The sequence below is a fragment of the Microcaecilia unicolor genome, chromosome 14 (genome assembly GCF_901765095.1).
Source record: "Microcaecilia unicolor chromosome 14, aMicUni1.1, whole genome shotgun sequence".
NCBI classification, from domain to species: Eukaryota; Metazoa; Chordata; class Amphibia; order Gymnophiona; family Siphonopidae; genus Microcaecilia; species Microcaecilia unicolor.
This window is the reverse complement of record NC_044044.1, coordinates 17623837-17638797: the sequence shown is the minus strand read 5'-3', so window position 1 is coordinate 17638797 and position 14961 is coordinate 17623837. Positions and strand designations below refer to the sequence as shown.

The 14961-nt window shown below is 42.9% G+C and overlaps 1 protein-coding gene across 1 annotated transcript in view; it reads left to right on the top strand.

Annotated features, from left to right (window-relative positions):
- The first annotated feature begins 1452 nt into the window (after nt 1-1452).
- Nucleotides 1453-14961, top strand: part of NEURL4 (neuralized E3 ubiquitin protein ligase 4) — a 67734-nt gene continuing 54225 nt past the window's right edge. The window contains 4 exon segments of the mRNA XM_030186423.1: nt 1453-1484; nt 5327-5384; nt 5386-5541; nt 8801-9188. Coding sequence (XP_030042283.1) covers nt 1453-1484; nt 5327-5384; nt 5386-5541; nt 8801-9188 — 634 coding nt within the window.

The following is a 14961-nucleotide window of genomic DNA, read 5'->3' as shown; positions in this document are numbered from 1 at the left end:
TCATGAAAACCTGGGGTCCATGGGATAGCAGACAATGGAAAAGGTGCCGGTACTCAGTACCCCCAAGTAACCCTTCAAAAAAAAAAAAAAGCCCTGGGTGTACCTCTCAACACAGGTAATATATTATTACAAATACCCCTGACGCAGCCTGAGGGCGAAACGTGGCCACGTCGGGTATTGTTCCAGTAAACCTTTTGACCTAATTCTGCTTTTTTGTTTGTTCTTACAAATACAGGGGACAGGGAGCATCTGTGAGTATAAATACGATCACCTGAGGAATGGTGTGTCTGGCTCATTTATCTTTATGAAGCCGTAGTCTTTCTCAGCAGGGTGGTAGGTTGCTAAGATGTTCATTTCATCCCACCTCTGGGATTTCCGTCTGTAAACCAGAGGAAAAGAATGGAGAGCTAGAGGCTACAAAGCTAGATGTGGTACACTTACATAATTATCTTTCTTAAATTATTGTTTCACTGGGTTACTTTCCACAGAGCCACTGTACCCATTCCTGCGTAGCCAGACCTCGGCGGGAGGGGGGGGGCCAGAGCCCGAGGTGGGAGGGGCACTATTTAGCCACCTCCCCCCGCCGCCGACCCCCCCCCCCCCACCACTGCAAAAACCCTCCCCCGTCGCCGCCAGGTACCTTGTTTGCCGGCGGGGGTCCCCAACCCCCACCAGCCGAAGAGTCTTCTTCAGCGCCAGTCGACTCTGGCGCCTTCGCTGTGTGATGATCTATTTCGAACTCCTGACGTCCTGCACCGTGCACCTCCTGTATGTAGCCCCGTGCAGGACGTAAGGCATGAGAAACAGATGATCACACAACGAAGGCGCTGGAGTCGACCGGCGCTGAAGAAGACTCTTCGGCTGGCGGGGGTTGGGGACCCCCGCCAGCAAACAAGGTACCTGATGTGGCGGCGGGGTGGGGGAGGTCGGCGGCTGGGGGGGGGTCAAATGTAGAGGGGGCCAGGGCCTAATCTTGTGGGGCCCACACCCCCGTGGCCCCACGTAGCTACGCCCCTGGTCACAAGAGTGGCTGGCGCGTGTGCATATTCTCTAAACTACGCCTAATTTTAGGCGTAGTTTATAGAATTACGCTAACCGTGTGGTTTTTCAGGGCCAATTTTTAAGAACCCATTTATAGAATTTGGCTCATAGTAAATAAAACACCCTAATCTCTTATTTGTCCTGTTTGTCTGGGACTATCTCCTAAGTGTTTGTGTACAGACTATGAATGTCTAGTAGCACTATAGAAATAATGAATAGCAGTAGTAGTGGTAAGAAGACACAATCTTCTGGCTGAATCCCCATAGCATTATTTGCCGGTACCTATCCACATGTAAGTCTGTGTCGACAGCGGATTCCACGGACTCCTTGTTCTTTAAAATCCCCTTGTAATGATGTTTCTGGCTGGACGAGCTACATGATCCTGAAGCCTCCTGTTCTGATTTGCTTTCCATGTCGAAAGCTGTGAAAAGTCTCAGGAACAGGTGAGAGAGAGAGGAAGGGATAGGGAAAGACGGCCACTTCGAAGAAGCAGAAGTGGTGGGCCGTTATTGGAAACACGGCCCGGGGTACTGCGGCTTGTGGAAGCCCATCTTAAATGGGAAGGCTTACATAAAACGCAAGGCAGCTAATCCGTGGCTCTTTTCAACTCTTGGAGAAAGACAGGCTGCTGTGCTCTTCCATTGTGATGTCACTTCCGCTGCCGCTCCAAAGATTCTTAACTTCTGAAGCAAAAGTCACAATGCACAGGAAGCTAACAGGATTCTTCAGTGCATCAGCTATAGACACAAGAAGGTTGTAGTGCCCTTCCATAGGATATTATGAGACCCACACTTTCGGTACCCTAGTCATGTCTGAAGGCAGCAATTCAGAAATAGCATAGGGCCTGCGGCATAAAACCCAACCAAAGAAGCTTCGGGAACGCAAAATATCCTTGCTGGAAGAGAGAATTAAAAGAGGATGGTTTATGGTTCGTTTATTTATACCACTTTTCTTCAACGATAGCAAAGCGGTGTACAATGTTTATTTATTTATTTATTTATTTATTTATTGGGATTTATTAACTGCCTTTATGAAGAGATTCACCCAAGGCCATTATCGGAATGAGAAATACAGATTGGAATTGCATTAAAGTTCATAAGTAACAGAGTACTTTAAGCAGTCAGGTATAGACAGGTCATTTCCGGAGTAAGAAATGAAGTGGTATTGCGTTAAAGTTCAATGGTGACAGAGTAAATTAAGCAGTCAAGTATCGAGGGTTCGGTTTTGTTCAGTTCTAAGTTTCGTTATCTGGTATTTAGGATGGATCATTGTGGTATGTCTTTTTAAACAGGTTGGTTTTTAGTAGTTTTTGGAAGATTGTTAGGTCGTACGTTGTTTTTATGGCATTTGCTAGTGCGTTCCATAGTTGCGTGTGATGTAGGAGAAGCTGGATGCATATGTTGATTTATATTTAAGTCCTTTGCAACTGGGGTAGTGGAGATTCAAGAATGTGTGTGCTGACCTTTTTGTGCTCCTGGTTGGTAAGTCTATGAGGTCTGACATATATACCGGGGCCTCGCCGTGAATGATTTTATGGACCGGGGTACCGATTTTGAACGCAATTCGTTCTCTTAGTGGGAGCTAGTGTAGTTTTTCTCTTAGGGGTTTGGCGCTTTCGTATTTCGTTTTACCAAATAGGAGTCTGGCTGCTGTGTTTTGGGCAGTTTGGAGTTTCTTAATGATTTGTTCTTTGCATCCGGCGTAGATGGCATTACAGTAATCTAGGTGGCTTAGCACCACTGATTGTACCAGGCTGCGGAATATTTCCCTTGGGAAGAAAGGTTTTACTCTTTGGAGTTTCCACATTGAATGGAACATTTTCTTTGTTGTGTTTTTCAGTTGGCTTTCTAGTGTGAGATTTCGGTCAATTGTAACTCTGAGAATTTTCAGTCTGTCTGAGACAGGAAGGGTGTAGCCTGGGGTGTTTATAGTGGTGGGTTTGTTCGTGTTGTATTGTGATGAGAGGATGAGACATTGTGTTTTTTTCTGCGTTGAGTTTTAATTGAAATGCATCTGCCCATGAATTCATGATCTGGAGGCTGTGTATGATTTCATTTGTGATTTCTGTTGGATCATGTTTGAACGGAAAACTTACAATGTTGTTAATAGCATAACAATAGTAAAATAACCAAGAATAAACATAAATACAAAAAGGTAAACTTGAAAATAGTAAATTGAAATCTAATAATAGAACTACCGTGAACCAGTATTAAAAATATACACATTTAACAACCCTGGAATTCAATGACAATATTAGTATAAAATACATAGGAACACCATTTGAGATAGGAAAGGACAGGTACTGCAAGAGAGGAGAAAGAGGGCAGAAGAATGAATGAGAAAACCATTAAAAAAAAAAGGAAAGACACAGATTACAGGCAAAACTGTCAGTGTCAAGGTGTACGCCAAAGGTTTTCTCAAATGTGTTTTCAGAGACGTTCTGAATTTTGGGAAGGAAGGCTCAAGACGGAGCATAGAGGAGAGTTAATTCCAGAGAGGAGTCAGTCAAAAGAATGCACAATGCCTTGTTGATTCGTAATAGGCTGACTTTACGGGATGTATCTGAAAGCGGTGGTCATTGAGAGAACAGAGAACTCTTGGTTCATGCACGAATTCCTCCAGGGGTCATCTGGTCATTTAGGGCACCTTTTTGTGTTTTATTCTGCTTTCCCCAGGTCTACCTTATAATGGTTTATGAACTTTTCCTCCAGGAATTTGTCCAAAACAAACCCAGCTACATTAATTGCTTTTATCACATCCTCTGGGAAAGAGTTCCAGAGCTTAAATATATGTTAGTGACAACATATTTTCTTCTATTGGTTTTAAATGTGCTACTACGTTTCTTCATGGAGTATCTCTCTAGTCTTTGTACTTTTTGATAGAGTAAACAATCAATTCGTGTTTACCCGTTCCACTCTATTCAGGATTTTATAGACCTCTATCATAACTCCCCTCAGCTGCCTCTTGGTGTTACTATTTAATGAATGTATATTTTCTACCCATAGTAAAAGCTGGTTTCTGTCTCCCTCTGTAATAACTATAGCTGGCCATCATGTTTATATTTTCCAACCCAACAGAAGTTGGAAAGAATTAGATAAAAGGAGCTGAAAAATGTCTGCCTGTCAGGGGCAAAAATAACTCTAAAAATTGTAATGGAATAGAATGAAAGTATGTGGAGAAAATGGATAAAAATACGCATTGAGTATAAAAATGGACCAAATCGGATTGGGTTTCCAGAGAAATAAGCCTCCCCCACAAAAAAAAAATGCCCAGTGTCTTTCAGTGAGATAACACATTCCGGGGTCTGTAGCACAGAAACTTATATACAGTGAAAGATACTGGAGTTCCTCCTTTCAAACTGCCTCCCCCATTCTCTACTCTCCCAACCATCAAAATGTCCCTACTACCCCACCAACACTAACCCCTCCCATACATAACTGCCCCCCCCCCCCCCCCCTCGGGTGTCAGCCGCCCTCGCTACTGTACTGCATTTATTATATGCAGTCACTTTCATTGTGCCCGGACTCACAATCTAAGTTTTTGTAACTGGGGCAATGGAGAAGATATATCAGGATTTTGTACTGTAATGACTAGTCTTTTAATGTATACATCTTTTTATATTTATATATAATTCTTAGTTATTCAACATTGGAAAGATAATTCTAAGTTGTCTATTTTTTTTAATGGTGGAATATTGTATTATTGTCTAGGAAATGAAGACATTTCTCTATTCATTTCCTCAACTTGTAAACGGCTTGTTTGATCATTGCTGGGTGTTTACATAAATAAGCAAGAATGTTTCCTCTCACCTGCTCATTTATGTTTATGCTTCATGTTTGAAGCGTAATGTTCCTTGATATTTACATACATAACATGTTAATAAAGACTATATAATTCGACTCTACATGACTTTGTATTATTGGAATGTCAAATAGCCTTTAATAAAGTTGATTTAAAAAAAAAAAAACAACCTAACAGGTCCCGAATGTAATAACCAGCTCAGCCACACTGCGGAAAACGAAAATGACACACTACCGTAAAGCAGCACCACATCCCCCGCCCCCCCCCCCCCCCGCAATCAGTCATTGGCCGCTGAAGAAAAGCGTCGCGCAGCGTGTGACACGTCTGGAACACGAACGACGTCGAAAGGCCGCGTGCGCCAAAGGGGGAGGGAGAGAGCGAGATGGGCGTCGCGGTGTGTGGTGCGCGTGCGCAATGCGTGCGGAACCGTTGGTGGGGGCCTTGACGCCCGGAAACGGCGTCGCTTGCGCGCGCACTTTCGGAGGAAGGAAGGGGGTGGTGGGGGGGGGTTGGGATGGGAAGATGGCGGCGGCACCTTCGGCTGAGCTGCACCCCCGCACCGGGAAGCTGGTGACGCTGTGCAACGGGAACCGCACGGCACAGCGCACCCAACCCGTGCAGGAGTTCAACCACGGGCTGGTGCTGAGCCGCGAGCCGCTGCGCGACGGCCAGGTGTTCACTGTCCGCATAGACCGGAAGGTACCGAAGACCCGCCTCCCCCCATATTAGATATACACACTGTACCCAACAATATAGATTGCAGTCATACAGTGAACAAGAAATTGGCATCATAGAAAAGGCGACTGTCCTGAGTTATATATATGCTCCCAGGTTTGGTTCCTAGAAATGTCAGTACCGAGTCACTATTTTGTGCTACCTATGGAGAGAGAGATAGAGAGGTGTGTTAGTGGGGAGGGAATAACTAGTGAGGTAATTAAATTCGCCGATGACACAAAATTATTCAGGGTCGTCAAGTCGCAGGAGGAATGTGAACGATTACAGGAGGACCTTGCGAGACTGGGAGAATGGGCGTGCAAGTGGCAGATGAAGTTCAATGTTGACAAGTGCAAAGTGATGCATGTGGGTAAGAGGAACCCGAATTATAGCTACGTCTTGCAAGGTTCCGCGTTAGGAGTTACGGATCAAGAAAGGGATCTGGGTGTCGTTGTCGATGATACGCTGAAACCTTCTGCTCAGTGTGCTGCTGCGGCTAGGAAAGCGAATAGAATGTTGGGTGTTATTAGGAAGGGTATGGAGTCCAGGTGTGCGGATGTTATAATGCCGTTGTATCGCTCCATGGTGCGACCGCACCTGGAGTATTGTGTTCAGTACTGGTCTCCGTATCTCAAAAAAGATATAGTAGAATTGGAAAAGGTACAGCGAAGGGCAACGAAAATGATAGTGGGGATGGGACGACTTTCCTACGAAGAGAGGCTGAGAAGGCTAGGGCTTTTCAGCTTGGAGAAGAGACGGCTGAGGGGAGATATGATAGAAGTGTATAAAATAATGAGTGGAATGGATCGGGTGGATGTGAAGCGACTGTTCACGCTATCCAAAAATACTAGGACTAGAGGGCATGAGTTGAAGCTACAGTGTGGTAAATTTAAAACGAATCGGAGAAAATGTTTCTTCACCCAACGTGTAATTAGACTCTGGAATTCGTTGCCGGAGAACGTGGTACGGGCGGTTAGCTTGACGGAGTTTAAAAAGGGGTTAGATAGATTCCTAAAGGACAAGTCCATAGACCGCTATTAAATGGACTTGGAAAAATTCCGCATTTTTAGGTATAACTTGTCTGGAATGTTTTTACGTTTGGGGAGCGTGCCAGGTGCCCTTGACCTGGATTGGCCACTGTCGGTGACAGGATGCTGGGCTAGATGGACCTTTGGTCTTTCCCAGTATGGCACTACTTATGTACTTATCTGTCTGTATGCCTAATAATATCGTGGAAGGGGGTCTCCGATTTGTTTATTCATTCATGACACTTGTACCCCAAGTTCAATGTGGCTTACAAACCATAAAGGTGAATAAAACATAGCAATGCACAAAATACAGCACAGATTGCAATAAGTTGCTTAATGATCTTGAGAATGAGTGGCATATCAAACCAAGCCAATATACCACATACTAGCTCTCCATAAGGTAATCAATAGAAATCAAACAAAATAAAACATGGAAAAGAAAATAAGATGATACTTTTTTTTATTGGACATTACTTAATACATTTTTTGATTAGCTTTTTCCATGTTTTATTTTGTTTGATTTCTATTGATTACCTTATGGAGAGCTAGAATGTGGTATATTGGCTTGGTTTGATATGCCACTCATTCTCAAGATCATTAAGCAACTTATTGTGCTATATTTTGTGCATTGCTATGTTTTATTCACCTTTATGGTTTGTAAGCCACATTGAACTTGAGGCTATCTCGGGCTAATGTGGGGTACAAGTGTCATGAATGAATAAATCGGAGACCCCCTTCCACAATATTATTAGGCATACAGACAGATCTCCTGCACCCCTCCCCACATACACATCCGCAGGAGGTACTGAACAAGTCTTTGTCCACAAGCAGGGGAATACAGGCACAAGATACATTCTGCATGCAAAATGACAAAACACCCTTCTACTGCGACGATAGTATTTAAGTATCTGCACAGCTTGCAGATTTCAACCACGAAGGACGATTGTAGGTTAGCAACGAATGTTTCGTTTGCATAGAGCTGCAGTTTCCAGGTCTCTGATTGGATCTCTGGTTGCTTAATAATTTTCTTCATCTCTGTGGGGATGATACATCTATTAGGGAAACCTGGAAACGTACATGTATACAGGACAAGTCATTCAGTGTCCCCTTAATTTTTTGTGCTTAGGCTCAGACAGATTCCAAAGGTCAAAAGGGCAACATGGCATTCTGGGGTGGCTGCCCTGCTTGCTCATTTTTTTGTTGTTGTAGTAGCTAGAGCATGAGGACCGGAAGTGGTGTGAGGTGTGGGAGCTGATGCAAGTTGGTGAGACCCAGTCTGTTGAATATAGGTGGGAGGATGGGCCCTGGGACAAGAAAAAGGGGAAATCGGTAAGAATACTACTACTACTACTATTTAGCATTTCTATAGCACTACAAGGCATACGCAGCACTGCATAAACATAGAAGAAAGACAGTCCCTGCTCAAAGAGCTTACAATCTAATAAAGGGAAAAAGTATATAGGGTATGCTTACAGTTCAGCTGGAATGATATTAGGTGAGATAGGACCATACCATAGCTCAGGGGTTCACACTATGCTTTCTTACTCTGGATTCCCTGATTTGCAGTGATCATAGAGCCTGGGAGAGGGCCTGAACTACTGGCACATTTAAAACCAAGGTTCTTGCTGTATAAGAGAGCCATCCGTTAATGGGATATATTAAGAAGTGGTTCCTTAGGATGAGATGGGAAGGGTTACATGTTCTTGGAGTGGAACATAGTACAAGAAAAGTGAGGAGAACGAATGAGGATACCAAAAAATGGTAAGGCTGGACTCACTTGGGTCTCCTCTCCTCGGAAAGAAATTTTTTTGTTGTAATCAGGAACAAGCCTGTAATACTCCTCTCATAAGAGACGTTTTCAAAGCGTATGCACATCATACGGCCTGAGGTTGTAAAAGACCCCTGAGGCAGGCCTTTGGGCCGAAACATGGCCGTGTCAGGTCATCATCTATCTTTTTTTATATGAATAAATATATTTTTTGGTATCCTCATTCGTTCTCCTCACTTTTTTTGTACTATATCTCAAGGTTCCGTGAGGGTTTGTACCTCCTTTTTTTGTGGCTTGGAGTGGAACAGCCTTTGCTGTTTAGAAGGTACTTATCATTGTGTCATAGCGTAAATGCATAATGGTGTACCCCATTCCAGTACTGAAAAAATACACCTCCACAAGTCTTCTAGTGTACCTAAGTCCTGATTGTTTTCCTTCCCATCCACAGGTGAATTCTTGGAGTGGTTCTATTGAACTTGGGGTGACAGCCCTGGACCCCAGCCTTCTGGACTTCCCAAGCAGTGCTACCGGCTTGAAAGGGGGCTCCTGGATCATCTCGGGGTGCTCAGTGCTTCGGGATGGGCGCTCCATCCTTGAGGAATATGGACAGGACCTGGACCAACTTGGGGAGGGGGATCGGGTTGGGGTGCAGCGCACTGGTAGTGGAGACCTGCGCCTCTGGGTGAACGGACAGGATTGTGGTGTGGCTGCCTCCGGGATCCCTACTCGCGTCTGGGCCGTGGTGGACCTATATGGAAAGTGCACCCAAGTCACACTAGTGTCATGTGACACACCGGCGCAGGAAGAGGCAGAGGAACCAGTGTCGGGAGATGAAGGTGAGTGTAGTGAATTCTGAGTCTGTCCCTTAGTGCAAGTGACTTTGTCTCCCTGTACCTTGGTTCTGATCCCAGAAGTGCTACTGACTCTTGTTAGTGTGTCTAAAAAGGCTTGTTTGGTGCATATCATGACAGGAATGACCCTGGCTTGTAAGTTTGGTTATGTTCTGAATGATTTTAGTCTCTCATGTTGGTTTTCTCAGCACACATATTGGACTAAAGAGCTTTCTTCTCGAGCTTGTATGCTGTGATATGCAAAGCTAAAAATAAATTGCTTTTGTAATCAAAACATCATCACTGTTATGTAAATTTGGATATTCAGAGGCAAACTTCCACTGAAGCCCTTTGACTTTGAAATGTATCAGTGGAAGTAGGTGAAACACCTCATCTCTTTATTAATCCAAGCAATATTTTAAACATTTTTTCCAAACAATTTTTATGTTCTTATTGTTTATATATTTAATGTCATATTCTTTTGACTCAGTGCTTTGTTGACGTTTTCAAACGCACAAGTCCATCAATAAATATGTTGATAAATATAACTTATCTGAATTTTAACTGGGGGGTTACTGTGCCGACGTGTGTTTCGCCCAAAAGCAGTTTCAAGGCGAACCCCTATAAAGAAAAATAAAATACAAAAAATATGTTACCTAACGCTCAAAAGTCAAAAGAAATCCCCTGAAGAAACCAAGGTACCTTAATCTTCATGCGATGTGTATCACAACCTGCTTCAACACTGAAAGACGGCCACGGCGTTCTAAAAGCTTTTAAACACCAAGGTCAGCTGATATGAGATTCATCCAATTCCAGACTGAAATTAGACTAATGTCATCCACTCAATTTATTTATTGAAGCCGAAAGGTTCTATAGATTGTAGTTCATATATCCATTGCTATTCTTTGTAATTAAGTTTATCTTCAAGATTCCCACCTTCCCACTCGATATTACATCAATGACTCGCCACCGTATTTCTGATACAGTGTGTCGAGCCTTCAGCCAGTATTGTACCAGTGGGGCATCCAAGGTATTTGTAGTAATGCGTGATTTCTGTGGAGGAGTGGCCTAGTGGTTAGGGTGGTGGACTTTGGTCCTGGGGAACTGAGTTCAATTCCCGGCACAGGCAGCTCCTTGTGACTCTGGGCAAGTCACTTAACCCTCCATTGCCCCATGTAAGCCGCATTGAGCCTGCCATGAGTGGGAAAGCGCAGGCTATAAATGTAATTAAAATAAAATAAAATTCATTCAACCTAATTTTAATTTTTCTTGATGTTCGACCAATATATATTTTATCACTATTCATCTACACTGGCACGTTTTACAACTCCGTGATTGTTTTCAGGAACATCCTACTGTTGCTTTTAACAGAAGTTGGAAAATTGGAGAGTTTTTGAGGTATAAAGGTGGCACAACTCATAGAGATGTTTTGGCCACACATACTGTGCATCTACTGTGGATGTCAGTAGTCGGAGTCATCCGCAAAAAACGGACTTACATACTAACATAGTAGATAACGGCAGAAAAAGACCTGCACGGTCCATCCAGTCTGTCCAACAAGACAACACATATGTGCTACTTTTTGTGTAGACCCTACTTTCATTTGTACCTGTCCTCTTCAAGGCACAGACCGTATAAGTCTGGTCAGCACTATCCCCGCCTCCCAACCACCAGCCCCACCTCCCACCACCGGCTCTGGCACAGACTGTATAAGTCTGCCCAGAACTATCCCCACCTCCCAACCACCAGCCCCACCTCCCGATCTCGACTATGCTCCTGAGGATCCATTCCTTCTGCACAGGATTCCTTTATGCTTATCCCACGCATGTTTGAATTCCGTTACCGTTTTCATTTGCACCACCTCCCGCGAGAGGGCATTCCAAGCATCCACTACTCTCTCCGTGAAAAAATACTTCCTGACATTTTTCTTGAGTCTGCCCCCCTTCAATCTCATTTCATGTTCTCTTGTATAAAATCTTTGTACCACACAGATTGCGATACTGCTAATTATGTATATCTGACACAATGCTCATGTGATAAAATATATATTGGTCGAACATCAAGAAAAATTAAAATGAGGTTGAATGAACACAAATCACGCATTACTACAAATACCTTGGATGCCCCGCTGGTCAACACTGGCTGACGGCAGGGTACACTGTATCAGAAATACGGTGGTGAGTCATTGATGTAATATTAAGTGGATGGGAAAGTGGGAATCTTGAAGATAAAAATGATAAAGAACAGCTATGGATATATAAACTACAATCTATAGAACCTTTCAACTTGAATAAAGAAATTGAGTGGATGACAGTCTAATTTCAGTCTGGAATTGGATGAATCTCATATTAGATGACCTTGGCATTTAAAAGCTTTTAGAACGCCGTGGCCATCTTTCAGTGTTGAAGCAGGTTATTTATTTATTGCATTTGTACCCCACATTATCCCACCTTTTTGCAGGCTCAGTGTGGCTTACAGAGTGTTGTTATGATGCAGTCATTACATGATCTTAAATACAGACGATAATAAGCTGAAGGTAAATGAATTAGGTGCAAGGTGCTAGAGAGGTGTTGTGAGAAGGGTTTATGATGCACCTAAGTGATTTGACGAATGATTTATTAAGGATGTCTTTCGTGGGCTTTGTTGAAGAGGTGTGTCTTCAAAGATTTGCGAAAGCTGGTTAGATTGTCCATATTTTTCAGGGCCATGGGTAATGCGTTCCAGATCTGTGTGCTTTTATACGCAAAAGTAGTAGCGTATGACTGTTTGTATTTAATTCCTTTGCAGCTGGGGATACACATCGCATTAAGATTAAGGTACCTTGGTTTCTTCGGGGGATTTCTTTTGAGAGTTAAATAAAATACAAAAAATATATTATCTTTCTTTATAGGGGTTCGCTTTGAAACAGCTTTTGGGCAAAACACGTGTTGGCACAGTAACCCCCCCCCCCCCCCACCCCCCCCCCACCCCAGTTAAAAATTCAGATGTTATATTTATCAACATATTTATTGATGGACTTGTGCGTTTGAAAACATTGATAAAACATTGAGTCAAAAGAACATGACATTAAGTATATATTGAGCCTGTAAAGAGGTGGGAAAATGTGAGATACAAATGCAACAAATAATAATAATAATAAGAATAGAAAAATTGTTTGGAAAAAATGTTTAAAATGTTGTTTGGATTAATGAAGAGATGAGGTGTTTCACCTACTTCCACTGATACATTTCAAAGCCAAAGGCTTAAGTGGAAGTTTTCCTCTGAAGATCCAAATTTATATAACAGTGTTGATGTTTTGATTACAACAGCAATTTATTTTAGCTTGTTTTTGGACATAAGAGGGGTTGTTTACTAAAGCTTAGCTTGAGTTCTCTGCCTCAGGGCCCATAGGAGTATAATGATAATTTGAGCTAAGCTTTGGTAAACAACCCCCATAGCTGTTCGGGTTACATTGGAGATAGATATAGATCCCTTATTGTTCTTTTTGAAGTGATATGCAAAGCTAACATATTGAGGTGTGCTTAGAAAGTTGCTGGGTTTTTTTTTGTTTTTTTTTTTACATTTGTACCCTGTGCTTTCCCACTCATGGCAGGCTCAATGCAGCTTACATGGGGCAATGGAGGGTTAAGTGACTTGCCCAGAGTCACAAGGAGCTGCCTGTGCCTGAAGTGGGAATTGAACTCAGTTCCCCAGGACCAGAGTCCACCACCCTAATCACTAGGCCACTCCTCCAAGTGGGTTAGTTTTGCGCATAACATGTCGGGAATAAACCTCACTCCTCTGTCTGCGCATGTGGAGTATCTCAGTCTCTCAAATTTACTGCTAACGCTCATCATAGTACTTGCACTGTGCCAAAGAGAGCTTCTTTCTGGAGTTCATAAGATGTACGTACCATCTATAGTCAGCTTATCCAGGTATGCTTGGAAGTTCTTTTTTTATCAAGCCTGTGGCTCTGTTGTAAGGCATGCTCTTTTATCTCTCCGAGTGCACTGTGGTTCTCTCATTCCTTTTCTTTGGGACAGGCTTGATTATGGAAATTCCATGTAGCTGTTTTTTTTAATACTTTAGTGCCTGTTTAGCATTTTGGTCTGTTGATACCTTAAGAGTATGCTGTAGTAGTTCTGTAGCTTTAATCTCTTGCTATAGGGCCCAGGCCTCCTTCAGCTCTCAAGATGTAGTCTCAGCACACATATTTTCTCGTAGATTAGCTGGTGGGTATGGAAGAGTTTTCTTGTTTATACATCCAACTGATTGAAGTTGTTCTTGTAGCCAGTCTGATTCCAAAGCTGTGTGAGAACAGATGGATTTCAGACTGATCATTGGCTTGTATCTTATTTTATGCTGTTAAAGCATTTCTCAGTATTACTTTCTCTCTTGTGTTACCTTTTGCCAAGCTTTTCTCTTGGTGTTTTAGATTGGATTATTGCACAGTCATCAACTCAAGATTATCTATGCCTTTCCATCCAAATTCTTGATAGTATGGCCTTCGCTTGAGGAGATGTACTTGGTTTTGATCAGTTTCCATCTAAGGACATTGGGATACTCTTAGCTTGATGTCATCTAATAAGTGGAGGAGTGGCCTAGTGGTTAGAGTGCCAGTCTTGCAATCCAGAGGTGGCCGGTTCAAATCCCGCTGCTGCTCCTTGTGATCTTGGGCAAATCACTTAACCCTCCATTGCCTCAGGTACAAACTTAGATTGTGAGCCCTCCTGGGACAGAGAAATATCCAGAGTACCTGAATGTAACTCACCTTGAGCTACTGTGAGCAAAATCTAAATAAATAAGATTCTGGAATCTTAAAGAGTGACAAGATTCCATGCAGAATCTCAAAGAGTAGCGACATTCCATGTAGAACCCCAAAGAATAGCAAGATTCTGGAGTGGAGGAGTGGCCTAGTGGTTAGAGCACGGTTCAAATCCCACCGCTGCTCCTTGTGATCATGGGCAAGTCACTTAACCCTCCATTGCCTCAGGTACAAACTTAGATTGTGAGCTCTCCTGGGACAGAAATATCCAGTGTGTACCTAAATGTAACTCACCTTGAGCTACTACTGAAAAAGGTGTGAGCAAAATCTAAATAAATAAGAAATAAGTTGTTCGCTGTTTTGAAGTTCCATTAAATGAGAATCCCAGAAGCTTCAAATTACGTAAAACCGCAGATATATTTTCTGTGGCTCGTTGGTGTCTGGGATTAAGGCAAAATTCATCATCTAGTAGTTAAAGTACCCGGTGGATTTAGTGCCAGAGAGAGCAACAATTAATATCACAGACACAAGAGATGTTTGAGGGAAATCTGTGATGGATGACTGTTAACTGTTTGTGGTTAAATGTAGGAAAAACAGAGATTTTGGTTGTCTCTTCTGAGCCTTCCACAGAGCTTTCCTCAACCATTCTCTTGGCTGGTGTTCCCATCACAATATCTGATACGGAGAAAAATTTAGGTGTCTGCTGGATACCTTGCTGACATTTAAACCTCAAATTCAGGCGGTGGTTAGGAATTCCTGCTATCGATTTACGACTGTTGAGCAAGCTTAAACTTTTGCTACCTTGGATTGACTTTCGAAAGGTTGTGCAGGCCACGATCCCTAGTGTTTTGCACTACGTCAATATTGTGTATCTAGGCCTGTCAAAATATTGCTTGCAGATGTTCCTGAACTCAACGGCTCAGATGGTGACTGGCCTTGCATGGTCGTATATCACCCATGTTGCGACAACTGATCTGGTTGCCTGTGGCACAGCGAATTCAGTTTTAAATTGTTGTTGCTGGTCCATCAGGGTTT